Source organism: Pipistrellus hanaki (genome assembly GCF_964339955.1).
Source record: "Pipistrellus hanaki genome assembly, chromosome: 13".
In the NCBI taxonomy this organism is placed as follows: domain Eukaryota; kingdom Metazoa; phylum Chordata; class Mammalia; order Chiroptera; family Vespertilionidae; genus Pipistrellus; species Pipistrellus hanaki.
Window position 1 is genome coordinate 27,239,126 of NC_140515.1, and position 27,808 is coordinate 27,266,933.

General features: G+C 45.3%; 1 protein-coding gene across 3 annotated transcripts; it reads left to right on the forward strand.

Annotated features, from left to right (window-relative positions):
* Positions 1 to 27,399, forward strand: TATDN2 (TatD DNase domain containing 2). 3 transcript variants are annotated; one of them, XR_014796615.1, is made up of 9 exons: positions 3 to 628; positions 778 to 1,257; positions 11,440 to 11,934; positions 16,857 to 17,738; positions 22,723 to 22,850; positions 26,150 to 26,333; positions 26,515 to 26,612; positions 26,736 to 26,907; positions 27,041 to 27,399. XR_014796615.1 is itself a non-coding variant. In XM_084901950.1 (8 exons), the coding sequence occupies exons 2-7, from the start codon at positions 784 to 786 to the stop codon at positions 26,874 to 26,876; spliced, it is 2,304 nt and encodes a 767-aa protein (XP_084758076.1). In that variant the 5' UTR covers positions 5 to 628; positions 778 to 783; the 3' UTR covers positions 26,877 to 26,907; positions 27,041 to 27,399. The 3 variants fall into 3 exon arrangements, 2 of the variants coding, with proteins under 2 accessions (XP_084758077.1, XP_084758076.1); XM_084901950.1 differs by lacking the exon at positions 26,515 to 26,612 and having other exon boundaries at positions 5 to 628; XM_084901951.1 differs by lacking the exons at positions 26,150 to 26,333; positions 26,515 to 26,612; positions 26,736 to 26,907; positions 27,041 to 27,399 and adding an exon at positions 23,094 to 23,116 and having other exon boundaries at positions 1 to 628; positions 22,723 to 22,900.
* The last annotated feature ends 409 nt before the right edge of the window (positions 27,400 to 27,808 follow it).

The following is a 27,808-nucleotide window of genomic DNA, read 5'->3' on the forward strand; positions in this document are numbered from 1 at the left end:
CGCGGGCCGCAGGGCTCGTTCCGGGAGGCGGGCGCAGCGCAGGCCCTTGGATTCGGATCGCGGGCGGAGGCCGCAGTGTGAGGGCGGACGGCGAGCGGGCGGGACGTCCGGGCCGTGGCGGCAGCGGGCCGACGTCTGGGCCGCGCGCGCCGCACAGGGACGGAAGGGGCGGCCGGTCGAGTCGGCGGGGGTTGTTTCGAAAGCGGCGGCTCGGGCCCCTTCTGGGCCGGGCGGGGCCGCGGGAGCGGGGCGGGGGCTGCGCGCCGGTCCGGCCCTGCCCTGCGGCCCGCCGTCGGCGTTCCGGGCCTCGCGAGGCCGCCCTCCCTCCCAAGGGCCGCGGGTCCGGCCGCCATGTGTAGACCTGAAAGCGCCCGTCGTCTGTGAAGCGCCTGGACACCTCGGAAGGGCTTTCTGCTGCAAACGAAAATCCGGGCGCCGAGGAGTCCCGGAAGCTCTCGATTGTACAAACCGAAGCGTTGGGTGATCGCGGAAACAACACGTTGTGCGGGCTTGGAAGCCGCCCCGGAGCCTTTTTAATAAAACCTTGCAGCGGCTTGGCCTCTCCGAAGCGCTTTGGCATCCCCGGAACCCCGAGGACTGTGATGGGCAGTGGAAGGAAGGGGGAAAGGTCGGTAAGGCTGCTTTCCTGGCTCTGACTTTTTCCGGGCTCGCCCTGGGCCCCGCGGGCCCGGGATGGCGGCGGCGGCGGCGGGAGTCCGAGGAGGGCGGCCGGGAGGGGGTGGTGTTGGAAGCTCCGGTCTCTCTTTGCTTCGCCAGGTGCCCATGGCGTCGGAGCGGCACAAGGTCAAGTACCACAGGAGCAGCTCTACGGACAGGGGTTCCCGCAAGCGCAGCTGCCTCCGGGAGGCCGGTGATGTGGCCCCCTCCCCCCGGCGGCCGGCCCCGAGCTCCGCGTCGCGTTCCCCAGGGGCCCGCAGCCCCAAGCGCCTGAGAGCCCAGGAGGAAGACGATGTGGCCTGCCCGCCGCCGGAGCTGTCCCGGGACTCAGCCCGCCGCAGAAATTCCTCCTCCTCCTCCTCTTCCTCCTCTTCTTCCTCTTCTTCCTCCTCTTCTTCCTCCTCCTCCTCCTCCTCCCAGTCCTCCGGCCCAGGTGTGGCGGACGGGGCCGCCTCCGAAGGCTGCCTGACTCGGAGCGCACGTGAGGCCTTCCTTCCGTCAGGGGGCTCCCCTCCGCGCCCCGCCAGCCCCTCTCTAGAGGAAATGGCTTCTCTAGAGGAGGAAACCTGTGGCCTTAAGGTAGGTAGATGCCCGCGAAGCCCCTTCCACGTGGCTCGAGATGTTGGGGAAGGGGGGATTTTGGTGGAGGGAGACTTAAAAAAAAAAAATAAAAAATCATGTCCTTTAAGATCTCGGGGTTCTTCCCAGAGGTCGTCTTTGTGCAAACACTGAAGAGCAAGCAAGCAGCTGCCCAGGGAGGTGGCCTCAATTCGTTCCCTGGAGAGGCAGTTTTCCAAACTTGGAGGCACTTGGGGGCTACTCGGGAAGCTTTCAAACACCTGGGCCTGCTTCCCACCCACCCTGGTTTATTTAATAATTAGGCCAGAGTGGTGGGTGGTGTGGCCTGTTCTTGCAGTTTCAAATGCTCCTCGGGTCATTGTAATGTGCTTCGCGGTGGGAGCAGCACTGCGGTAGAATGTGGATTGCCTGCTCCGGAGGCATGTGTGTGTGTATGTATGTATGTATGTATGTATGTAAGTATGTATATTAGTTGTGTAAGTTTAGGAGTTGTGTCCTTGTACTTTGGACCACTCTGAATCCGAACCAGGGGATGAGAGTTTGGGTTTGGTGTGGTTTTTCACTGAAGTTATGGTTTCCAGAATGTTGGAGTTCTGGTTGGTGGGGCAAGGGTTGTTTTGCAGGTTTAAACACTTAGTTCCCCGATGGGAACACTCAGGTGGGATTTTGAGTATTTACAAGGGGATTAAGGAGTGCCTCATAGAGGAAGTTTACGCCTACTCATTCATTTTATATTAACGTGGTTTTTTTTGAAAGGGGTAATAAGATTTTCCCAGCTTTTGTATGTGAGTGTGTGTGTGTGAAAGTTGAACATGAGTCTGTTTGAAATAGAAGCAAATACAGCTCAGTCTCTTGTTCGCTGTTTCCTCATTATAGTAGAACGAGCACTAGCTAATAACGCCAGCCATACTGTGTAAGTAAGCTTCATCCACTTACTCAATCAGGTTTTGAACAAATATTTATTGAGGGCCTAGCTTATGTCAGTAACAAAGACAAAGATCACTGCCCCGTTAGAGATTGCATTTTAGGCTTTGGAGCACCTTTGAAAGTGAGGAGGTGTGCGTGTGGAAGAGAGGAGAAAAAGTCTTTCATTGGGGTGGGGGGAGGTGGGCTGTCTCTAGAAAAGAGTTATTTTGCAAAAGCAATACAAACAAGGCCCCAAGAAAAGTGGGTTTGTCTTTAAGTCTGTTCAGTGTTTTTTTTTTTTATGTGGAACCAAGCAATGAGGCTGTAGTATTTGGCTTATTCTGGAGAACTCTTGTGCTAAGTGCTCCAAGCCAGGTGTTTTCAGTATGGACCTCACAGAACTATATATGGCCATGTGAATCTTTTACAAAATTTAGTGGTGAATTTAAAAGCTTTGTCTTTGGCATAATAATACTGAATATACGCCAGTGGCAAGTGAATATGGCATTGGCCACTGAAGGGTTCCTGTTTAGATTCTGGTCAAGGGCATGTACTTAGTTGCAGGATCCCGGGCCCTGGTCAGGAGCTTGTGGGAGGCAACCAATCGATGAGTCTCTCTTACATGGGTGTTTCCACTCCCTCCGCTCCCCTGCCTTCCGGTCTCTAAAAATCAATGGAAAAAATGCCCTTGGGTGAAGATAAAGAAAAAAAAAAATGCTAAATATGATTCATTGTAAATAAGGTAAACATGGGGATTTGTGCATACAATTTAATCTTGTCATTAATCCTTCTTGATGTAATTTCTGTGGATTTAGTACAACAAAATAGTATCAATTGATTAGCCCTCACTGGTGTGGCTCAATGATAGAACTGCACGCCAAAGGGTCTTGTGTTCAATTCCTGGTCAAGGGCAGGTACCTGGGTTGCAGGTTTGATTTCCAACCCTGGTCGGGGCTCTCATGCAGGAGGCAACCGGTTGATGTGTCTCTCTCAGATCAATGTTTCTCTCCGCCCCCCTCCATTCTCTAATAATATCCTCAGGTGAGAATTAACCAAAGAAAATATATCTATGTGTATCTCAGTGGATTAAATTTAACTTCCATGGCAATTACAGAGAGAGGGAAGCCTGGTATTAGGAGGGGCAGAAAAGTTAACCTTGCTTATTAGTCTTTGAGGTTTGCTACCTCTCTGGTGGCCTCTAAGCCAGGTGGGTCTAATCTTAGTATGGACCCACCTTTCTCTCATTTAGTCCTAAGGGGTCTTATTTTGCCAAAATCAATTTAATGGTTAACCGTGGAGCAATGGCTAGTCCAGGCCTGTCTAGAAGTCTGGGTTTGCCAGTGCCTTGCTTTCGGTCAAGAAGCATCTGAGGGTTATTGTGTGCCATACACTCTGTTGGGTCTTGGAGCCATGAAATGGCTTCTGAGGAGCACAGTCTGTTGGGAGTTCTGAGGAGTTCTGAGACTGTCCTTGATGTGGTATGGTGGAGCAAGGAGCCTAGAATGGAGGCTGAGATCGAGGTAGGGGGCAGATTGCTGCAGGGATTTATTAGCCAAGGGAATTTGTATTTTATTCTAAGCCATTAGTTTATAGAGGACTCTGTACAGAGGGAAGGCAGATTTGCATTTTGAAAGATCACTCATGTTGAGTAAGATTAGAATATAAGAATATTGATACAGTGAACCCTTAATTTTTCTGATCTTGACTTAATGGGCTTCGGATTTAATGGACAAAAATGACATAGCTCAGTGGATAAAGCATTAGCCTGTGAATGTAAGAGTCCTGGGTTCAATTCCAGCAAGGGTACATGCCCAGGTTGCCGGCTCAATCCCTAGTAGGGGATGTGCAGGAGGCAGCTGATCAGTGATTCTCTGTCATCATTGATGTTTGTATCTCTCACTCTCCTTTCCTCTCTGAAGCCAATAAAAATATATTTAATTTAAAAAATTTCCAGTTTGTATTTGAAAATTAACACCCTGGTAATTTTAAAATGCGTTTAAGATTTATTATTATATTAATAAGTAATTTTTTTTGTTATTTAGTTACTTTGAATTAATTTTAGCATATAGGCCATAGGTTGTAAAAAACACTGCAGTAGTTGCACTGACATGAATATTACATATTTACTGCTGTAGTCTACATATTTAAATCCAAGAGCCATTGCTCGCAAGCAGTGTCTGGTGAATGGTTAGCACATGATCACACTGCATTGCCCCAAGATAATCGGTTCTGTTGTCTCTTGGGGTGACTTTCTGCAGGAGTTTTGACTCATGTTGGTGATATTCTGATGTGCACTAAACCAAGCCCCAGTCATGTGCATTTGTTCACTCAAGGTGACTGGTGAGTGCATGCATTTATTAGACCTATTCAGTATAAATTTAAAATTACAGTAATGCATAGAGAAACTTTTCTGTGAAATTTAACTTTTCATATATACTTAACACTAATTATACAGAGATATCTACATAAGTAAAAACTAATTTATCAATTTTTTAACATGCATTTGGAAAATTTTGTTATATAATAGACTTTAACAGACACCCCCTCCCCCTTGCTCGAATTAGTCCATTATATTGAAGTTTTACTGTATTATCAATCTTAATTGTCTATCTCTAGCACTGCTGAGGGCTCTCCCTAGAGTGAGTTTGTAAACAAGGTGTACAGTATTTCACTCATCTTGACGAATTACAAATGCCTCTCTTACTTTCCCCCTCAACCTTACCTCTTACTCCTTTTCTCTGCAGCCCAAAATGCTGGTCTAGTAAGTACAAGCTAAGGGGCACACATAAAAATCGGCATGCTTTTTTTTTAAAATATATTTTTATTGATTTCAGAGAGTAAGGAAGAGGGAGGGAGGGAGGGAGGGAGGGGGGGAGGGGGGGAGGGGGAGAGAAACATCCACAATGAGAGAGAATCATGGATTGACTCCCTACTGAAAATCCCCCACTGGGGTCAAGCCCACAACCCAGGCATGTGCCCTTGACCAAAATCGAACCTGGGACCCTTCAGTTCCCAGGCTGATGCTCTATCCACTGAGCCAAACTGGCTAAGGCAAAAACTGCATGTTCTTATCTAGGTCCTTCCAAGGTCCCCTCTGCACTCTAACCGCACATCACCTGCTTCTGTTTGCTCTGTAACCTTTGAGGGATACACACTTGGCTTTGTGTGTGGTTACCTCTCTCCCCCCTCCCCACCCCCCCCCCCCCCCCCCCTTTTCACGGCCTCAACACAGAGGCCTCTGTGCCAGGTCATAGAATATTCAGGGGGAAGATTGTTTTTAAAATACGTTTTTTATTTCTTTTAGAAAGGAAGGGATGTGGGGAGAGATAGAAACATCAATGATGAGAGAGAATAATTGATCAGCTGCCTCCTGCACGCCACACACTGGGGATCGAGCCCACAACCCAGACATGTGCCCTGACCAGGAATCGAACTGTGACCTTCTGGTTCATAGGTCAATGCTCAACCACTGAGCCATGCCACCCCAGCAGGGGGAAGATGTTTGTCCTAGCCTGCTGTGGATCGAGAGGAAGAGAGAGATAGAAACATCCACTTTATAACAAACATAACAAAATACCACAGACTGGGTCACTGATAAACAACAGAAATTATTTCCTACAGTCCTGGAGGCTAGAAGTCTGAGATCAGAGTGCCAGCATGGTCAGGTGATGGTTTTCTCCATGGTCACAGACTTTTCATTTTTCCTCACGTGGCAGAAGGGGTCATGGGAGCTCTTTTGGGGCCTATTTTGTAAAAACATTAATTTCATTTTTAAAGAAAATATATTTTTATTCATTACAGAAAGGGAGAGAGACCTGGTTCATAAGTACCTCTTAATATGTGACCCATTTCCTGGTTCATAGGTAGACGCTCAACCACTGAACCATGCCAGCTGGTCTAATCTAGTTCCTAAGGGCTCCCCTTTCACGACTTAATCTTTTTCCAAAGGCTCTTCCCCCTAGTACAGTGGTTCTCAACCTTTCTAATGCCGTGACTCTTTAATACAGTTCCTCATGCTGGGGTGACCCCCAACCATAAAATTATTTTCGTTTCTACTTCATAACTGTAATTTTGCTACTGTTATGAATTGTAATGTAAATATCTGTGTTTTCCGATGGTCTTAGGCTCTATAGCAGCGGTTCTTAACCTGTGGGTCGCCACCGCTGTAGAGCCGGAAACCATTGGAAAATACAGATATTTACATTATGATTCATTAACAGTAGCAAAATTAGTTATGAAATAGCAACAAAAGTAATTTTATGGTTGGGGGTCACCACAGCATGAGGAACTGTATTAAAGGGTCACGGCATTAGGAAGGTTGAGAACCACTGTTGTAGCACCATCATCTTGGGGTCAGATTTCAATATGAATTTTGGGGTTCGGGGAGAGACACATTCAGACCATAGCTAGACGGGGGCATTTTGGAATCAGTAGAGAGTCCTGCTGGCCAGCTCACATTGTTTGTTCCTTATCACCTCTAGGACAATTGTTTGAGAAGTTTTCTCAAATTCTAATGGTAGCTGATGATCTTTGTGTATAGAGAAAGTTAAATGTGCCTATTATGAACACCTTTACCTACCTTAAGTTAGTCTTAATTTTGACGCAGATTTTATATTCAATAGGAAAGGAAGAGTGGAAGGGAAAATTTGAGCATTTATAATGTGATAGGCTTTGATCAAATATGATTCTCAATGTTTGCCCTATAGATTCATAATTCTCAGAGTCTTGTTAAGTAGTGTTATCTTTATATATTAGTTAACAAATAGTTACATGTGATTAACAAATATTTGAGCACCTACTCTGTGAAGGCATTGGGAAAATGAGTCAGGTTAAATAAGTTAAGTAGGGCCAATTCCGCTTGTATTGGGCAGAGCTGTGGTGTAATGCCAGAGGAGGCTGGCTTAAAAGGCAGGGTTCTTTCCACTGCTGCCCTCCCGAGTACCTGCTCTGTCCTGGCCCAGGATTATATGTGTGGGATGGAGAGATGAAGAGGGCAAGATCCTTCCCCTGTGGTGCTCTTTGCAAGGTGACACGAGAAACTGTTGTGTCTCTAGCTCGTTTAGCTCAGTGGATAGAGCGTCGACCTATGGAGTGAAGGATTCTGGGTTCAATTCCAGTGAAGTGCACATGCCCAGGTTGCAGGCTCTATCTGCAGTTAGGGGGCGTGCAAGAGGCAGCCAATCAATGATTCTCTCTCATCATTGATGTTTCTATCTCTCTCTTCCTCTCCCTTCCTCTCTGAAATCAATAAAAATATATTAAAAGAGAAAGAAACCATTGTATACCTTGGATCTTGAATGCTAAAGCTTTCTTCACATGTGACCTATTTCCTGCATATTCCCTTAGCAGATGTCCCGAGCTTGGGTGGAAGGCTAGATGTGCAGAGAATAAGGCAATGGTAGACTGAAAAAGCCTTCATAGTGCAGTGCATGGAATGTTGTAACAGCAGTATTTGAAGTACCAAGGGTCGAAGGAATGGGTGACAAATCACAGGGCAAGATCTCGTAGAAGAGGTAACATTTTAGTTCTGATGGACAAGGAGGAGGAAAGGATATTTCAGGCAACAGGAACAATGTGTGTCCAAAAAGTGTCAGGAAATACTGCTGGTCTGCAGTAGAGGAAAACGATTAGCAAGTTTAGTGTGGAGGGGGTGGGGGTGGCCAGTGGGGGAAAGGGGAGACATATGTAATACTTTAAACAAAAAAGAATTTTTTTTTAAATGAAAAAAAAAATTTAGTGTGGAGTTTCTTACTAATAGTTTGAGAGGAATTTAGTGCAAGTGAATTGATAGTGCAAGCTGTAGACTGCCTTGGGATAATGGTAAGTCCAGGTCACAAGTGGGGTGTTAGGAGTGGACTGCTCTGGGGATGGTTCTCAGAAGATTTGTGGAGCATTCTTTTTTTTTTCTTTTTTTAATGTGCTCTTTTTTTAAAAAAAAAAATATATTTTATTGATTTTTTACAGAGAAGAAGGGAGAGAGATAGAGAGCTAGAAACATTGATGAGAGAGAAACATCGACCAGTTGCCTCCTGCACACTCCCTACCGGGGATGTGCCCGCAACCAAGGTACATGCCCTTGACCGAAATCGAACCCGGGACCTTTCAGTCTGCAGACCAACGCTCTACCACTGAGCCAAACTGGTTTCGGCTGCTCTTCTTTATTTTTATTTTTTATTAAATTATTATCTGTGTACATATTTTAACATTGGCCCCCCCCCCATACATACCCTCCCTCCCCAGAGTTTTGTGTCCATTGGTTGTACTTATATGCATGTATACAAGTCCTTCGGTTGATTTCTTATCTCCCCCAGATCTCCCTGCCCTCCCTGCTATAATTTGACAGTCTGCTTGTTGCTTTACTGTCTCTATATCTTTTGGTTCATCAGTTTATAATGTTTTTATTATCCATAAATGAGTGAGGTCATGTGGTATTTCTCTTTCATTGACTGGCTTATTTCACTCAGCATGATATTTTCCAATTCTATCCAGGTTGCTGCAAATGATGAGAATTCCTTCTTTTTTATGGCAGCATACTATTCCATTGTGTAGATGTACCAAAGTTTTTTGATCCAATCATCTGCTGACGGGCACCTAGGCTGTTTCCAAATTCTGGCTATTGTAGATTGCGCTGCTATGAACATAGGGGTGCATATATCCTTTCTGATTGGTGTTTCTAGTTTCTTGGGATATATTCCTAGGAGTGGGATTACTGGGTCAAATGGGAGTTCCATTTTCAGTTTTTTGAGGAAACTCCATACTGTTTGTGGAGCATTCTTACACCAGGCTGGGATTAGACTAGATCTGAGTTTCACAGCAAATTAATATTGTGAGCAAATAATTTAGCTTATTTCCTGTGGACTCTGGAATGGCTTATGTGGAGAGGAAGAGAAGAAAGGGGCTGAGACTTTACTTGCATCTCTGAGGAGATTGGGGTGAGAGGCTAGGTCTCTTGATTGACCCTGGAACTAAGGTACCTTTCAAAACCAAGGTTTTGATTTGGGGGAAAGAGTTTGCAGAGAACTTCAAGGAGGCTGGGGATATAGTGGAAAGCACACATCCCTCAGGAGTCAGAAGATTGGTGTTCACTTTTCACAGGGCCCATGGGTTCCTTCACTCTTCGTTGTGGGATTGGGTTATCTGGTTTCTGGGGACCTTTCCAGTACAAAAATGTTAAACTTTTGTTTTGCCTGGGTGTGTTCTGAAGTATGTGGTAGTCCTTGCTCTTAAGGAGCTAGTGTTAGTAGACTGTTCTCTTAGCTCATTCCTTCCTACTGTAGTATGAGGATGCTATCTGATAAATGTGAGAAGGTGAACATTAAGAAATAGCACGCTGGGCTTCGGGATTCACCAAAGCTTAGCTGTGCCACCCCGAGACTCTGCCCCATCCAAGTGGAATACAGAAACCCTCCTAGCTGAGACATTTCTGATCCTAATAGCCAATTGGCTTGGAGATCAATGCTTCCCAGTGATACCAACAACAAGCAAGGCTTAACAACAAGACTGTACACACAGCCCACAAAGGGCTACACCAAGACTGTCCACCTCAGGTAACTGGGAGGCTGACCCACTCAACCATATAGGACACCTTAGCACACAAAGCCACCCTACCAACTCAGGGAAGCTGTGAAAATGCCGAGACAAGGAAACAGATCACACACACAAAAAAATGGAAGACAAAAAGCGACTGGATATAGAGTTCAAAACCACACTTATAAGGTTTTTCAAGAGTTTCCTAGAAAAGGCCGATAAAATAAAAGAGACCTATGAGGATATGAAAAGGGATCAACTAGAAGTAAAGAATACATTGTCTGAAATAAAAAATATTATACAGAGTCCTAAAAACAGAATGGAAGATCGCAAGAATCAAGTCAAAGATTTGGAACACAAAGAGCCAGAAGACACTCCACAGAAGCAAGAAGATAAGAGAATCCAGAAAGTTGAAGATAGTATAAGAAACCTCTGGGACAACTTCAAACGAACCAACATCAGAATTATGGGGGTCCCAGAAGACGAGAGAAAGCAAGATACCGAAAGAATACTGGAATAGTTACAGAAAACTTCCCCCACCTGGTGAAAGAAATAGACTTATAAGTCCAGGAAGCGCACAGAACCCCAAACAAAAGGAATCCAAAGAGGACCACACTAAGACACATCATAATTAAAATTCCAAGAGCAAAAGACAGAATATTAAAAGCAGCAAGAGAGAAATGGGTAGTTACCTATAAAGGAACACCCATACAATTGTCAGCTGATTTCTCAACAGAAACCATGCGGGCCAGATGGGAATGGCAAGAAATATTCAAGGTGATGAATAGCAAGAACCTACAGCCAAAAATAATCTACCCAGCAAAGCTATCACTCAGAATCGAAGGCCAGATAAAGAGCTTCACAAATAAAAAAAAAGCTAAAGGAGTTCATCACCGCCAAACCAAAATTATATGAATTGCTGAAAGGCGTTCTTTAGGAAGAGGAAGAAGATATAGATAAAAATTATGATCAACAAATACGTAACTATCAACAAGTGAAACTAAAAGCCAAGGGAATTAAAAAACTTGAACAATATTAATTGGTGAATGTAATAGAATCAGAAGTATGGAAGGGGAGTGAACTGACGATTCTTGGGGAAAAGGGGAGTGGGGGATGTGGGAAGAGCCTGAACAAAAACTACCTATGGATGAGGACAATGGGGTGTGTGGAAAGGGCAGAGGGTGGGGTGGGAACCTGGTGAAGGAGAGCAATGGAGGGGGAAAAGAATGAGGAACATTTGTAATAATATGAACAATACAGATTTATTTAAAAAAAGAAAAGAAAAAAGAAATAGCACACTGGTGTGGCTCAGTTGGAGTGTCAGCCTGTGCACCAATAGGTGACAAGTTCAATTCCCATTCAGGGCACGTACCCGGGTTTGAACCCTGGTTGGAGTGTGTATGGGAGGTAACCAATTGATATTTCACACTCACATTAATTTCCCTTCATTCCCCCTCCCCTTCTCCCTTCCCCTTCCATTAATATAAAAGCATGTCCTCTCCCTCTCCCCCTCCCCTTCCCATCAATATAAAAGCATGTCCTTGAGTGAGGATTAAAAAAGAGAAAAAAAGAAAAAGGAAATAGTGGCAGTTCAGTCCCTTTTACAGTGGGTGGATGGAAACCATCACTTGAAGAGAATCTTTGCCTTGGCCACTATCACTTTCCCTTTGATTGATGGAGTGCCACTGGTGTTTAATTTGCCAAGTGCCTCATGTATGAACCCATCTTTTCATGGTCTGTGTTTTCCAGGTTAATTCCAAAGATAATTCTCGTAATTCCACGAATTCTGAGTTTGCAGCTGAAGCAGAGGGTCAAAATGAGAAAATTGAGGAACCAGGCAAGGTTCAGAAAAAGAAGAGGGATAGACCTCGAGACCAAGGCTCTACCATGATCTACCTGAAGGCCATCCAGGGCATCCTGGGGAAGCCGGTGCCAAAAAAGAAAGGGGAGTCTGTCACTATGGCAAAACCAGACACAGCAGACCATCCCAACCATGGAGAGGGCCCAGCCAGGATTGGCACGGAGTCTCCTCTGAAAGAGGAGGAGGCCACCCCAGAGGTCAGAGTGAAAGAGGAAAAAGAGGCTGTGCTGGAGAGAAGCAGCTTCTGTGACAGGAGGGTGGTGGTAGACCCTCAGGAGAAACCCAGTGAGGAGCCACTTGGTGACCGAAGGACAATTGTTGACAAGTGCTCTCCACCCCTAGAATTTTTGGATGTCTCGGACTCTCATTCAGAAAGCCAAAAGGTGAGTCTTGCTCATGCTGAGCATGGGGTTTTTAGTGCTCTTGATTAAATGTAGTATTTGTTCTTTCTGGTTTGAGCCTAACTAAGTGTTATTCATTAAAACAGTGCTTTACTTAGGATTCCAGGCAACAAATTGATGGTTCTCTTCTAAAATACCTTTCAGAGTTATTAAAAATCTGATTGGTGCTATCTTTTTTTTTTTTTTTTTTTTAATATGTTTGTTAGGATATAGATTTGCCAGCTGTACAAAAACCAAAATAACAGTGGCTTACTATTAAATAGAAGTTTGGCTTGAGGAGGATGACTCCTCTGTATCAGGGACCCTGGTACCTTCTGTCTTGATGCTCTGCCACTCCTCAGCAGTTTCCTTCCTGTGGTCTGAGATGACTGCTCTGACAGGACTCAGTACATTACATTGATCAGTCCAGCCAACAGGAAGAATAGAAGAAAGTGCACCCCCCCCCCTTTTTAAAAAAAATATATTTTATTGATTTTTCACAGAGAGGAAGAGAGAGGGATAGAGAGCTAGAAACATCGATGAGAGAGAATCATCGATCAGCTGCCTCTTGCACACCTCTTACTGGGGACGTGCCCACAACCAAGGTACATGCCCTTGACTGGAATCGAACCCGGGACCTTTCAGTCCCCAGGCCGACGCTCCATCCACTGAGCCAAACTGGTTCCGGCCTCCCCCCCTTTTAAGAGATTGGCTCAGAAGTTGTCCACATAGTGTCTGCTCATATCTATTGACAAAAATCTAGGTATCTGGCCAACACCTAACTGCAAGAGAGTCTGAAAAATTAACTTCCATTTGGGCAGACTTACACCCAGATAAACTTTCATTGCTGTTAAGAAGAGAGAGCCGAAACTGGTTTGGCTCAATGGATAGAGCGTCGGCTTGGGGACTGAAGGGACCCGCGTTCGATTCCGGTCAAGGGCATGTACCTTGGTCGTGGACACATCCCCGGTGGGGGGTGTGCAAGAGGCAGCCGATCGATGACTCTCTCTTATCGATGTTTCTAGCTCTCTATCTCTCTCCCTTCCTCTCTGTACAAAATCAATAAAATATATTAAAAAAAAAAAGAAGAGAGTGAGGCTTGGCTGGGTGGCTCAATTAGTTGGAGCGTTGTCCTATACACCAAAAGGTTTCGGGTTCACTTCCCGGTCAGGGCATATTCTTAAGTTGCAGGTTTGATCCTCAGGTTGTTGGTTTGATTCTTAGGTTGGGGTATGTATGGGAGGCAACCCATTGATATTCCTCTCACATTGATGTTTCTTTCTCCTGCTCTGAAAATCAATGAAAACATATCCTTAGGTGAGGATTTTAAAAAAAAAGGCCCTGGCTGTTGCGGCTCGGTTGGTTGGAGTATGGCCCCAGGCTTTGGAAGGTCATGGGTTCGATTCCTTGCAGGGCACTTGCCTAGGTTGTGGATTCGATCCTCAGGCATTGAAGTTTCTCTCCCCCCCTTCCTCTCTCTCTAAAAATAATTTAAACAACAATAACAACAAAAAACAAACAAAAAAACACAAGTGTGGTTTTCAAAAGCCCTCTAGAGATTCTGATGTGAAGCTAAGTTCAGGAACCATTGTATACAACATTTATCCTGAAACTAATTCAACAAATATTTATGAACATTCACTATGTACTAGACACACTGTTCTAGCTGTTTGGAAGATATCAGTGAAGAAAATTAAAATACCTAACCTTGTGGCACTTAGGTTCTAGCAAGCTTGATTTAATGCAATGTATAGTAGTTCTGGTCACTATGGCACCTAGTAATGTAAAATAACCATTTTATTTTGCTCTCAATTTTGTGAGTCAGGAATTCAGAAAAGTCCAGACTGGGCATATCTTGCTTTTGGGGTCGGGAGGGGATCTGTTATGTGGTTTCATTCATATATTGGGAATGGCTGCAGTCTGAAAGCTCAACAAGACTTGACATCCAAAATGTTCTCTCTCTCTCTCTCTCTCACACACACACACACACACACACACACACACACACAAAAGGTTCACTCACACATTGGGCAGTTGATGCTGGTACCTATGTATGACCTCTCTAGCAGTGGTCTTGGGCAGTATGATATGATTTCTTACATGGTGATTGGCTTCCCCCAGAGGAGCAAGCTGAAAGAACTAGGGGAAGCTACAGCTTGATCTATCCTTGGAAATTACGCAGTTTCACTACTGCACTCCGTTGGTTACAAGTAAATCAGTAAGTAGGCTGGACCAGGTTCGAGGACAGACCACCACCTTTCATTGGGGAGTAGTGTCAGAATTTGCAGACACATCTTAAAACTGCCACAACTGAAACCCTGACCAGGTAGCTCAGTTGGTTAGAGCATCGTCCTGATATGCCAAGGTTTCAGGTTTGATCTTTAGTCAGGGACATATAAGAATCAACCATAAATGCATAAATAAGTGGAACAACAGGTTGATTTTTTTTTCTCTCTCCCTTTTTCTCTCTCAAATCAATTAAAACATGTTAAAAACAAGCAAATGCAAAAATGGCTCCAGTTAGTTGGAGCGTTGTCTTATAGGTCAAAAGGTGGTAGGTTTAATCCCTGGTCGGCACATTTCGGTTCAACTGTGTGGTTTTGCATTTTGATGTATTAGAAACATTGTTAGAGAATCCAAGATGGCTGCTCGGGTAGGCAACTAGCCGCAGCCGCACACAACAACTTTAATAAAATACAACTAAAATATAAAATGGACATTACCCAGAACTACAGGAAAGTCGACTGACTGGAAATCCTACAACAAGAAGCAAGGAGAAAACCAGAAGGAAGCACGGAGGAGCTGTAAAAGCCTAAGGTACGGAGACACGCGGCGCACGTGAAGAGGACGGAGCCGGAGAGGAGGGAGGCCGAGTGCCTGGCGGGCGTTCCCTAGCGGAAAGGAGATAAAACTCCGACTGTGCTGGGCCCCTGACTGCTCTGAACCCCAGTTCTGGGCCAGACCCCGGGGACTCAGGCTCAGCCATAGGGAGCTGGGCTGTAAGTCGGAACCCCGGGGTAGCGGAGAAAGGAGGTCCCGGAGGCGCGCACACTGCCCCCAGAGAAGGGACGGTCGGCTGTGCCGCGGGATTGCCCTGACGGGAAGGAGACTGGGGCTCCAGACTGCTGTGAACGCCACCTCCAAACTCCACTTCCAACTGAACTGAACCCCAATACCGGGCTCATTGGGGGAGAGCATAGACTGTTTGGCAGCAGGCGAAAATCGAGGGCACCTTTCTCTCAGAGGCGCCGGCAGCGAGCACTGAAGGACCCGCATAGGGCGGGGCTGACGGAAGCCAAAGCTGCAGGCTCCACCCTGAAACCCCGTCCCATCTGTAACTGCGAAATGCGACAACAAAATAGATCACAAACGAAAGAAATGGAGGACAAAAAGCGTCTGGATATAGAGTTCAAATCTACGCTTATAAGGTTTTTCAAGAATTTTCTAGAAAAGATGGATAAGGCCTATGAGGATATGAAAAGAGATCAACTAGAATTAATAAGGAGTCAACAAGAAATGATAAGGGATCAACAAGAAATAAAGAATACATTGTCTGAAATAAAAAATATTCTACAGAGTCCTAAAAACAGAAGGGAAGATCGCAAGAATCAAGTCAAAGATTTGGAACATAAAGAGCCAGAAGACACTCCTCCACAGAAGCTAGAAGGCAAGAGAATCCAGAAAATTGAAGATAATGTAAGAAACCTCTGGGACAACTTCAAGCGAACCAACATCAGAATTATGGGGGTTCCAGAAGATGAGAGAGAGCAAGATATCGAAAACATACTGAAAGAAATAGTGTCAGAAAACTTCCCCCACCTGGTGAAAGAATTTGACTTACAAGTCCAGGAAGCGCACAGAACTCCAAACAAAAGGAATCCAAAGAGGACCACACCGAGACACATCATTATTAAAATTCCAAGAGCAAAAGATAAAGAGAGAATACTAAAAGAAGCAAGAGCAAAGAAGGTAGTAACTTATAAAGGAGCACCTATACGATTGTCAGCTGACTTCTCAACAGAAACCATGCAGGCCAGAAGGGAATGGCAAGAAATATTCAAGGTGATGAATAGCAAGAACCTACAGCCAAAAATAAGCTACCCAGCAAAGCTATCACTCAGAATCGAAGGCCAGATAAAGAGCTTCACTAATAAAAAAAAGCTAAAGGAGTTCATCACCACCAAACCAGAATTATATGAATTGCTGAAGGGGGTTCTTTCAGAAGAGAAAGTAAACAAAGATAAAAATTATGAACAACAAATACATAATTATCAACAAGTGAATCTAAAAACCAAGGAAATTAAAAAAATCTGATGAACAATATTAACTGTTGAATATAATAGAATCAGAGGTATGGAAGGGGAGTGAACTGACGATTCTTGGGGAAAAGGGGAGAGGGGGGCGTGGGAAGAGACTGAACATAAACTGTGCACCTATGGATGAGGACAATGGGGAGAGGGGAAAGGGCAGAGGGTGGGGTGGGAACCTGGTGGAGGAGAGCAATGGTGGGGGGAGGGGGGAAGGAACATTTGTAATAATATGAAAAATAAAAACTTAAAAAAAAAGAAAAAAAAAAAAAAAAAGAAACATTGTTAGAGATGAGATTCCTGGCACTGCTTTTTTCTCATATCCCCAATACACACGGCAGTTTTTCTTAAGAGGGATCATTCAGAGAGAGAGTGCTGATATAGCATCCCTTTTGGGATGGCCTTATGAGTTTATCCCTGATTTGACTGTTCATAGCTATAGTTTGGCTCACTTTCTGGAAATAATAAGAAACGTAGGTGACAGGTGAGTTAAAGGAACCCATGCAAAGCTTTCATCATGGCCAAAAAGCAAGCCAGAGCTTATGTTCTGTAGATGACAGAGTGTGGGAGGCTGTCTTCACGCAGGAAGGCTAACCTTTTGTTGCTTCTTTTCTGCAGCCTCAAGAAAGGGAGGTGGTGATAGAGCACACCTCCTCAGGAAGTGACTGGTCCGACGTGGACGAGGTCTCCACAGCCAGATTCTCTCAGGAGGAGCCCATCTCACTGAAACTCCCAGCAGTTCCAGAGCCTTCTGCCTTCCCCACTGACTACGTCATGTACCCGGCTCACTTGTACAGTAGTCCTTGGTGTGATTTTGCCAGCTATTGGGCCAACACTCGCAAGCCTTCTAGCTACGCCTCCATGGGCATCAGCAGCAGTGACACATTGCAGGCTGGGAAGAGCAGCAGCTGGGGCTTCCTGAGTGATTATTCCTCCAACTCTACAGTGAGCTCCCAAAACACCTCTAGAGATTGGGAGGTGACAGAGGAAGGCAGATCCCAGAATTCTCGCTCGTATTACTCCAGAAGCTTACAAGAAAAGGTGAAGGAGAAAAGGACATTCCAGGAGGAGCCGCCACCCCGTTCTTATGAAGGACATGCATCTAGCTCTCTGCCAAGGAGCCATGTAGAGCCAAACCTAGAGGCGGGTTTCATTGATACCCATTGTCACTTGGACATGCTCTATTCCAAGTTGGCTTTCCAAGGGACCTTCAGCAAGTTCAGGAGAATTTATAGCACCTCCTTTCCTAAGGAATTTCAGGGCTGCATCTCTGACTTCTGTGATCCCAGGACACTGACAGATACCCTATGGGAGGATTTGTTGAAAGAGGATCTGGTTTGGGGGGCCTTTGGCTGTCACCCTCATTTTGCTCGTTACTACAATGAGAGTCAAGAAAGAAATCTTTTGCAAGCCTTAAGGCATCCCAAGGCCGTGGCATTTGGGGAAATGGGCTTGGATTACTCCTATAAATGCACCACACCTGTCCCTGAACAGCACAAGGTAATGGGTTCTCTTTAGTTTGCTTATAATTTTGTGGGTTTTTTTTTACGTTCTTAGTTTATTAATCCTCTCATGAGAAACCTGTACAGATAAAGCCAATGAAGAATCTTTGCTCATTTTTGCCAGCACCAACATTGGCCTTTGCAGTTCCCCTGACTTTCTTCCATTCTGTTCTTGAAGTCTTTTATGGGCTTTTCTTGCAAACCTGTGTTTGGGTTCTTTCTTTTCCCCTCCCATAATACAAGGAATCATAAATCATACCAGAGCCACTTGTCTTGCCACCACCAAAGTGGGTTTTGAATCCAAATACAAAGGTGATATTTGTGATCTTAGATATTTTGACTAGTTTTCCCCAAATTTCTGTCTTAAGTACTGCTGCCTTCCTAGGGTGAAGAATGTAGTGAGCATTCGTTTACACTAAAGTAGTCTATTGGTCATGGACTTCCTGGTTTGATAGTTACTATGTTATGATGGCTACCCACTTGCTTACAATTTTAATTAATTTAAATCCGTACCCCAGGATACGTTTTATTGATTTTTTAGAGAGGAAGGGGAAGGGAGAGAGCAGAGAGAGAGAGAGAGACATCAGTGTGAGAGAAAAACATTGATCAGTTGACTCCCGTACTTGCCCTCACTGGGGATCGAAGCCATAACAGGTGTGTACCCTGACAACGCCCAACCAACTGAGCCACCTGGCCAGGGCCATTTGTTTACAGTGTTAATTCCTCTTTTTGTTGTTGAAATAAATCTAACCATTGGGTTTTTCTACTTGGGGGGAGTTGCCTATTTTTAGAACTAAAGAATTAAGAATTTCTAAAAATGTAATTAGTCTTATCCAGACCATCTATATGTCATTTCTCAAATTCTTCACAAGCTATTTCTTTCAGCTTTATTATAAGGGGAAAGTGATAGGTACTTTGTGACTTCTTATGGTTAATGATATGTATAAAAACATTTTCTTTCTTGGGAAGCAACAAATTTTGTTTAATTTTTATTCTGATTTTAAAGTTAAGTATGCCCATCGTAGAATAATTGGAAAATACAAAAGTTTATAAAGGTGATCATTTCCCATCCCACTAGAGATAACAACTATTACCATCTTAATATTTTTTACTCCCAATATCTTTTTAGCATGGAGATTTGGCACGGAATGAGTAGTTTCTGATTTAGGCAGGAGCAGGACAAGGAGAAAGGCCCTCACAGTATCATGTTGTCAGGCTGAATTTGTTGTGTGCTGTCTTTCACTTGAGGCCTATTAATTCTGGGTCTGCATGCCCAATATGCTCAGGCCTTGGTGAGCATGTATGGATTCCAGCCTGGGCAAATTTGGTACCAGCTTTCTCTTTGGTGCTGTCCCCAATCCAACTGGGGCGTCCTCAGCAGCGCACTGATGTGCGCCATTGATACTGGCATCTGTGGATAACTGTGAATTAAAAGAAGGAATTTTCAGAGTCAGTGGTTTCTTATTTTTTCCTTCAATCAAAAAGAAAAAATTCAAGGAAGGTATAGCGCCCTTCTGCTCTAGCAGAAGACTCTAGACCCATAGTCAGCAAACTGCGGCTCGCGAGCCACATGCGGCTCTTAGGCCCCTTGCGTGTTGCTCTTCCACAAAATACCATGGTCTGGGCGAGTCTATTTTGAAGAAGTTGCATTAGAAGAAATTTAAGTTTAAAAAATTTAGCTCTCAAAAGAAATTTCAATCGTACTGTTGATATTTTGCTCTGTTGACTAATGAGTTTGATGACCACTGCTCTAGACTTTGTACACTTTTAGGAGATAGAGATTCCAGTTTGAATACAGTTGTCCATGACAGCCATAAGCATGCCAGGCTTAACAGTTAATTTCCATAAGAAACAACTTCAGATGTTTCTCAAGGGTTTTTTTTTTTAGATGAATTTGCTAGGACCTATTAAGTTTATTAAATTCTGAGCAGCATGATTTTGACTTGATCTGCATTCAGACATGTGGGTGAGAGTTTATGTGTGTGAATGTTTTCAGTTTTTTACTTGAATGGATTTCTAGTATAGTGTTTCAATTCAGAATTAGGTTTGTCTTGTACATTCAAATAATCTCTTGCCAGAGTTCCCTTTTGTTACTAACACTAGGAAGTTTACAATTTCTGACTTGAGGCAGTGATTTATTAGCCAAAAATTAATGGAACAATAGCTAAAACTGAAAATAGGAAGAATAGATTTTTAAGAAAGTGAGACAAATATTCTGCTTTCCCAATTCGTTTCTATGGCACAGGCAGGTGTGGTATGGAAAGAAGATCAGTTCAGAAATGTGTACTCTAAGGTGACTGGAAAGAGGAGGAGGAGCATTATATTTAACTAGAGGCCCAGGGAGTCCTGCAGTCCAGCCTGCGCCCTCTTGCAGTCTGGGAGCCCTCCGGGAATGCCCGAGGGGAGTGGGCCTAAGCCATCAGTCAGACATCCGTAGTGCTACCTTGGAGGTGGGGGAGGCTTCTGCCACCACCACTGCACTCACCAGCTGTGAGCCCCCGGCTTCTGGCTGAATGGCGCTCCCCCTGTGGGAGCTCACTGACCACCAGGGAGCAGCTCCTGTGTTGAGCTTCTGCCCCTTGGTCATTGCACGTCATAGCCATTTGGTCATTCTGCCATTTGGTTGATTTGCATATTAGCCTTTTATTATATAGGATTGTGTAGCTGATGTTTATTGAATGCCTGCTATGTGCCAGGAAATGTGCTAAGTATTTCACAATAACTTTTCCTTTTATTAAATCATTGAGTTATCAGATCTGCATATAGAGCTATCTAGGGCATGCTGACTGAACTTGAAGTTATAGGGTGATAAATAGAATCTTGCAAGTATCATTTGGCTTGGTGAAATTGGATTCAAGACTGGAAAATGGTAATTCAAGGAAGTAAATTGTTGGCAGGGTTAGGGCTGAACTGTGTGTAGAAGAGAGGAAGATAAGATATTTCTGTACAGCTCTATTGGAAGAGGATGCCATGTTCTTGATATGAATCTAAACTTGGACACCAAAATTAGAAGTGTACCCGAAACCGGTTTGGCTCAGTGGTAGAGCACCGGTCTGTGGACTGAAGGGTCCCGGGTTCGATTCCGGTCAGGGGCATGTACGTTGGTTTCGGGCACATCCCCGGTAGGGGGTGTGCAAGAGGCAGCTGTTTGATATTTCTCTTTCATCGATGTTTCTAGCTCTCTCTCTCCCTTCCTCTGTAAAAAATCAATAAAATATATTTTAAAAAAATTAGAAGTGTATTAGTTGAATGTTGGCATTGAGTTGCATTTGCCTACAAGCAGAGTAGTTGGCAAGTTCTTGGCGTGTCCTGCTGAATATTTTATCTGGGAAGGGAAGAAGAAAAGCCTATGGAAGGACTGTATCTAGCCAAGTAAGAGGGTGCTAGCTAGCTAGGTCTGGTTTCTTTACCTAATATATTCCAGAAAGATTGGAGAGTAGAGGAAAGCAAAAGAATGGGGGAGGGGGGATGCTAATTAGTCTGCTATCCAGAGCAAACCATAGTTAACTTTTCCTTGCTATGTATGTGCATGAATTTAACTGTTTACTGGCCTGTTTATTTTTTTTATTTTTTATATATTTTATAGTTTTTACACAGAGAGGAATTGAGAGGGACAGAGAGTTAGAAATGTTGATGAGAGAGAAACATCGACCAGCTGTCTCTTGCACACCCCCCACTGGGGATGTGCCCTCAACCAAGGTACATGCCCCTGACCGGAATCGAACCTGGGACCCTTCAGTCCGCAGGCTGACGCTCTATCCACTGAGCCAAACTGGTCCTGGCTGTTCACTGGCCTGTTTAATTCCAAAGAGTTAGTTAGGTCCTGGATAGTTTGTGAGTTGCATATATCAGCCAATATGTTTACCCTTGGTTTCTGGAGTTGGAAAGCCAGGGTGAATAGTTTGTCTCTCCCCTCTTGGGCAGCGCGGGCTGAACTAGATTGCTTCTGTCTGTATTCGTGTTTGACTGGAATGAAGTATTGAGGTAATCATTATGCAAGAGCTGCCGGGAGGGCCACCCCCAAGAGAGACTGATTAACTATGGAATCCCTGGAAATAATGGATCTGTGGGAACCTGATTATGCAAGCAGAAGAGAGTAATTATGCTGGGTAAATAATTTATCTGCACTTCATTCACTCCTGATTTTTTATTCAGCAAGGTTTCTGGTGAGGACAATGCTCAATATTTCCCAGCCCAGCCACAAGCTCCTGCCTACTAGCAATTCTTCCATCTTAACTAACATCTGTGAAATTCAGATGTGTTTTACAAAACGTTACTTATATATTTCTAATCCTCACCTGAGGGTATGTTTTTATTTTATTTATTTTTTAGAGAGAGAGAGAAATAACCGTTGATTGGTTACCTCCCATATGTGCCCGTACCAGTGATCAAACCCGAAACCTGGGTATGTGCCCTGAACAGGAATCTTAACAGTGACCCGTCAGTGTATGGGACGATGCTCCAAACAGCTGAGCCGCCTGGCCAGGGCTAAACATTATATTTTAAATACCATTGTCCCTTGGAGAATTGCAAGGGAAAATTGGTGGTATGTTTTATAAGCACTTGTCATAGAATCAAGGAAATATGTGTTATATGTACATGCTTTTTAAAAAGAAATTAGGCAATAAAAAAATGTTTGAAATGTAAAAAACTATGTATTTTTTTCCTTTTAAAAATATATTTTTATTGATTTCAGAGAGGGAGAGAAATGTAGAAAAATAAGTGATAAGAGTCATTGATCAGCTACGTTCTACATGTACCACTCTGGTGATTGAGCCTGTAACCCGGGCATGTGCCTAAAGTGCTTTGAGTACTACCTGGCTCTTTAGTAAGACCCAGTACGTCTTATCTGTTACTGTACATTATAGTTTAAAAACACAGAGTTGGAGACAGTGGAGCTGTCCATTGGACTAGGTGTTCTGGAGGTAACAGACTTCTGAAGAGGCTCTAACCTGCATCTATTGTCACTTTGTTTCTCCCAGGTGTTTGAGAGACAGCTGCGGCTGGCTGTGTCTCTAAGGAAACCCTTGGTGATTCACTGCCGAGAAGCTGATGAAGATCTGCTGAGCATCATGAAAAAATTTGTGCCCTCAGACTACAAGATCCATAGGTTAGGGGGAGCTTCAGTGGGCAAATTAAATGAATGCTTCCTTTGTCTAGGTCACATATGTCAAACACAAGGCCCACGGGCCAAATCCAGCCCGCCAGGCCTTGCAATGTGGCCCGCACCGCGCTGTCATCACTGCACTCCGCTGTCAGTTTATGACTGTTCAGTAAACCATTCGGCCCGCGATTTAGGCTGGATTTTAGATTTTGGACCCTTCTCTGATTGAGTTCGACACCCCTAGTCTAGGCTGTTAGTTGGAAAAATAAAAACTTAATAGGAAAGTATGGATATTATTAGGTTTTTATATAGTATCCTTAGTAAATATTAGATTAAAACATATGAAATTTCTGTTATTTAACCATTTTTTACTTACAAAATTGCAACTTCTTATGGTTTGAGCTAATACCCTAAATCATTAATGAGCAAGAAGGGAGCTTTTGTGACCTCTGTCCTGGTGGCAGGTGAGAATGGAGCCTCAGTTTTGAGAAACGAGGGCTATTGATTTTGGGAAATATTGCTGTCGTGTCCAGCACACAGAAGCTTCCCGAGCACCTGGGAAAAATTTTTCTTTCCTTTTTTTAAAATTAATTAATTTATTTTATTGATATTTTACAGAGAGGAAGAGAGAGGGATAGAGAGTTAGAAACATCGATGAGAGAGAATCATCGATCAACTGCCTCTTGTACATTCCCCACTGGGGATGTGCCCGCAACCAAGGTACATGCCCCCGACCAGAATCGAACCCGGGACCTTTCAGTCCGCAGGCCGACGCTCTATCCACTGAGCCAAACCGGCTTCGGCTCTTTCCTTTTTTGAATTTGAAAGCTCATTGAAGTGCGGGATGGGAATAGTATCTAGAGGCTCTTAGGTTCACTTTGACGTACTCTCTGATCTTTTACTGTGAACTTGTCCTGGCTGTTAGTTCAGCTGTGGGAGACAGGCGAGTCAGCTGGTTATTTCTCTACTGTAGAGAAGTTGGGTTTGAGGTGAGCATACGGTACTGTGAGAGCCTGGGCAGGGGCCATTGGCTAAGCCTGGCTCTAAAGGGATCAGGAGGCAATGCCTGGGCTGTTTCTGTTAAGATGGGTGTGATGAGTTAACTAGAAAAGCAGGGAGTCTAGAAGCCAAACCAGGTCTTCACAGGTGGTAGAAATGGGTACCTGTCAGGCCTCTAATCTGCTGCCTTTTGGGGTCTAAGGCCTCTGACTGGTGGCACACATCAGAGACGAAGCAGTCACTGGGCCCTTCTGGTTGGTTTGTTGGTTTTTCATTGCTTCATTTTGGGCTAACTGTAAAGGAATTCTAAAGACTGGTTGTAGGTTGAAGGAGGCTAGGATGGTCCAACAAGATGCTGTGGCTAGAGGAAGGCCTGAATTTCCAGATTGAGATATATATCTTCTGTCTAATAAAAGAGTAATATGCAAATTAACAATCACCCTGCCACACCCTCAAGCCATGCCCACCAGCCAATCAGGAGAGAGTATGCAAATTAAACCAAGATGGCTGTGGCCACGGAGGGAGCAGGAGGCTTGGGTTTCCCCGGCAATGGAGGAAGCCAAGCTTTCTGCACACCTTGGCCAGCCCAGGTCTCCACTCAAGGCTACAAGTTTCTATTATAGGAGATAAATAAATCCCAATGAAAATGGAGAGAGCAGGAGGCTTGGGTTGCCCCCAGCGATGGAAGAAGTAAGCTCCCGTAGCCTTGGCCTGCCTTAGCTACAAAATTCGAATTATAGAAGATAAATAAATTCCAACAAAAATGGCTGTGGCCACAGAGCAAGCAGGATTCTTGGCTCTTCTCAAGGCTACAAAGTTTCAATTATAGAAGATAAATAAATCCCAGATACCAGGGCCTCCGCTTGGGTCGCTGGGGGTGTGTGGTCGGCCTGCAAACCACCACAGGCCCCTCCCCCAGGCTTCCCCACACCCCAAAGGAACCTCCACCCTGACCCAGGACACCCTTCAAGGCAAACCAGCTGGCCCCCACCCATGCACCAGGCCTCTATCCTATCTAATAAAAGAGTAATATGCAAATTGACCATCACTCCAACACACAATGATGCCTACCCCTGTGTGGACACAAGATGGCCAGCAGGGGAGGGCAGTTGTGGGTGATCAGGCCAGCAGGGTAGGACAGTTGGGAGGGACCAGGCCTGCAAGGGAGGGCAGTTGGGGGCAATCAAACCTGCAGGGAAGGGCAGTTAGGGGTGACAAGGCCAGTAGAGGAGGGTTAGTTGGGGGTGATGGGGCCTGCAGGCGAGAGCAGTTGGGGGGATCAGGCCTGCAGTGGATGGCAGTTAGGGGCAAACAGGCTGGCAGGGGAGCAGTTAGGCATCTATCAGGCTGGCAGAGGAGTGGTCAGAGTGTGATCAATCAGGCAGAGGCAGGTGAGCAGTTGGGAGCCAGCAGTACTGGATTGTGAGAGGGGTTCCAGATTGGAGAGGGTGCATGCTGGGCTGAGGGACACCCTCCCCCCCGCGCCCCCCCCCCCCCCCCCCCAGCACGAATTTTGTGCACAGGTTGCGCGCGTGCGTGCACACACACACACACACACACATATATATTATACTAGAGGCCTGGTGCACAAAATTCTGCCTGGCCTGCACCCTCTCAGTCCGGGAGCCCTTGGAGGGTGTCCCTGTGGGAGCAGGCCTAAGCCATCAGTCAAACATCCTTAGTGCTGCTGTGGAGGTGGGAGAGGCTCCTGTGCTCGAGAGCCGTGAGCCTGGCTTCTGGCTGAGCTGTACTCCCCTGGTTGTCAGTGCACATCACAGCACTGGTCATTCTGCTGTTCGGTTGATTTCCATAGTAGTCTTTTATTACATAGGATAGGATTATATTATATTTATATTTATTATATTATGAACATGGAACATGAACAGCCTTCAGAATAATAAGAAATTTATTCATAGTCTCACTTCCTGATACATTTTTTTACCTACTGTAGTTGTAATATTTAAGGGGCCACAGTTTTAAATTCTGCATTTCTTTTTGTGTCATAAGCATAACCTGTCACTATGTTGTTGCTGTATGTTCCTGGTAATTATTTCAAGTGGCTGTATAGTATTCTGTGGTGTAATGGGTTGATGGATGAGTATTGCTCACCAGGAGTCATCTTGGGTCTTACTGTGTTGGAACTAGTTCTTGTCTGTGTTTACTATGGAGTCCTTCCTTTGGATGCAATCTCTGCATTTCTGGATACTTATCCACAGAAAATAATTTAAAAGGGGTTGTATGTCTAGAGGGAGTGGGGGCTGCTGCCAGGGGATTGTGAGAGTGCTGATCTGGACTTCTCCTCTCAGGCATTGCTTCACTGGCAGCTACCCGGTCATCGAGCCCCTGCTGAAGCACTTCCCGAACATGTCTGTTGGCTTCACTGCGGTCCTGACGTACTCTTCCGCCTGGGAGGCCCGGGCAGCTCTGAAACAGATCCCGCTGGAGAGAATCATCGTGGAGACTGATGCCCCCTACTTCCTGCCTCGACAGGTAGGCTGTCTGCAGGCTGAGTCGAGGCCCTGAGGAGAGGGTGGGGAGAAGGGAGGTCACCCTTACAAGGCTGGCAGGGCCAGAGCCCCAGTGATATCCAGGTCCCACCTGGGCTTGTATTGCTCTGCAGAACCAAAAGTCTAGGGGGCTGAGAAGCTGAAGGGTAACCACTCTCTTCCAGGCAGTGCAAAGCCCTACCCTGTAGAGGGTAGTCCAAGGAAGCGTGGGACCCTGCTCACCCAGAGCCCCCCATGACTAGGACTCTCCCTGCACCTGCAGGTAAAGGGGTCTCTACAGGGCAGCCCCAAAGAGTCCTTACTGGGGAAGGGCCGGGGAGGGAGCTCTGTGCAATGACTGAGTGCAGACGGTTCAGCGATGTTCTGAATGCTTGATATCTTCCAGGTTCCCAAAAGCCTTTGCCAGTACGCCCACCCAGGCCTGGCCTTGCATACCGTTCGAGAGATTGCCAGGGTCAAAGGTCAGCCGCTGTCCCGCACCTTGGCTGTGTTGCGTGAGAACACCAGTCGCCTCTACAATCTTTAAGCAGAGAGAGTGCAGGAGTCTTCTATAAAAGGTTATAACATTTACATTTATGTTCTTTAAAATCAGGACAAAAGCTTCCTTTGCTGCATTTTATTAATGTAGAGAGTAGCCTGATTTGTCTTGAGTGAACTTGGTTTGAAACCTTCCTTTTCTCTTCCCTCCAGGACGACCAGTGACCTAACAGCACAGGCTGGGCTTCATCTCTGCCTGGGCCCAGGACAGGGGTGTGTTCAGAGCCCATTGGAATGGAGAAAACCAAGACAGGAAACAGGATGTTTTCCTTGGAACTTCGTCATAAGGCTTTTGATCCTGGCTATGGATTGGGCGCGGGGTGGGGGGTGGGGGGTGCAGTGGAGGGAGGGTGGGGAGCAGGGGTTGCCTTCTGGCCACATGCTTCAGGGCAGTCAAGGAGAAAGAAAGGTTAGTAGAAGGGTGCAACAAGTTTGCCCATCCAAATCTCTGGTTCTCTGCAGCCTGTGTTTTTGAGCAGTTTGCAAATAAAGTCACCCTCCTACTAGTCTAAGCCCATGTTGGTGTGTAACTTGATTCCTGGTCCTCAGTTCTGAGAATGCGCTCCCAGTGGGAAATCTATGGGGAATTTTCACTGGAGACTGGTTAAGTCATCCCCCTGCAACCAAAGGAGTCATCCCTCCCTCTTCCCTGGATAACTCTTCAGTTTGGCTGTCGCTGTTGCCGTCAACTGCATTGGCACAGGTGGAAGGACACTGGCACTGGTTTCATTACTGGGTCCATTGCTGTCAGTACAGAGGGGGAAGAAAGGCACTCATTGTCCAGGGAAAATCCTGGCTGATGGAGATCTGGACAGATGGGGGAACTCAAGGAAGAGGCCTCCTTGAGGAAGAGGACCCCCAGAAGGTGTTCCTACTTACTGATGCCCGCAGGGCTGCCGCTCGGCTGTGCTAAACTGATAA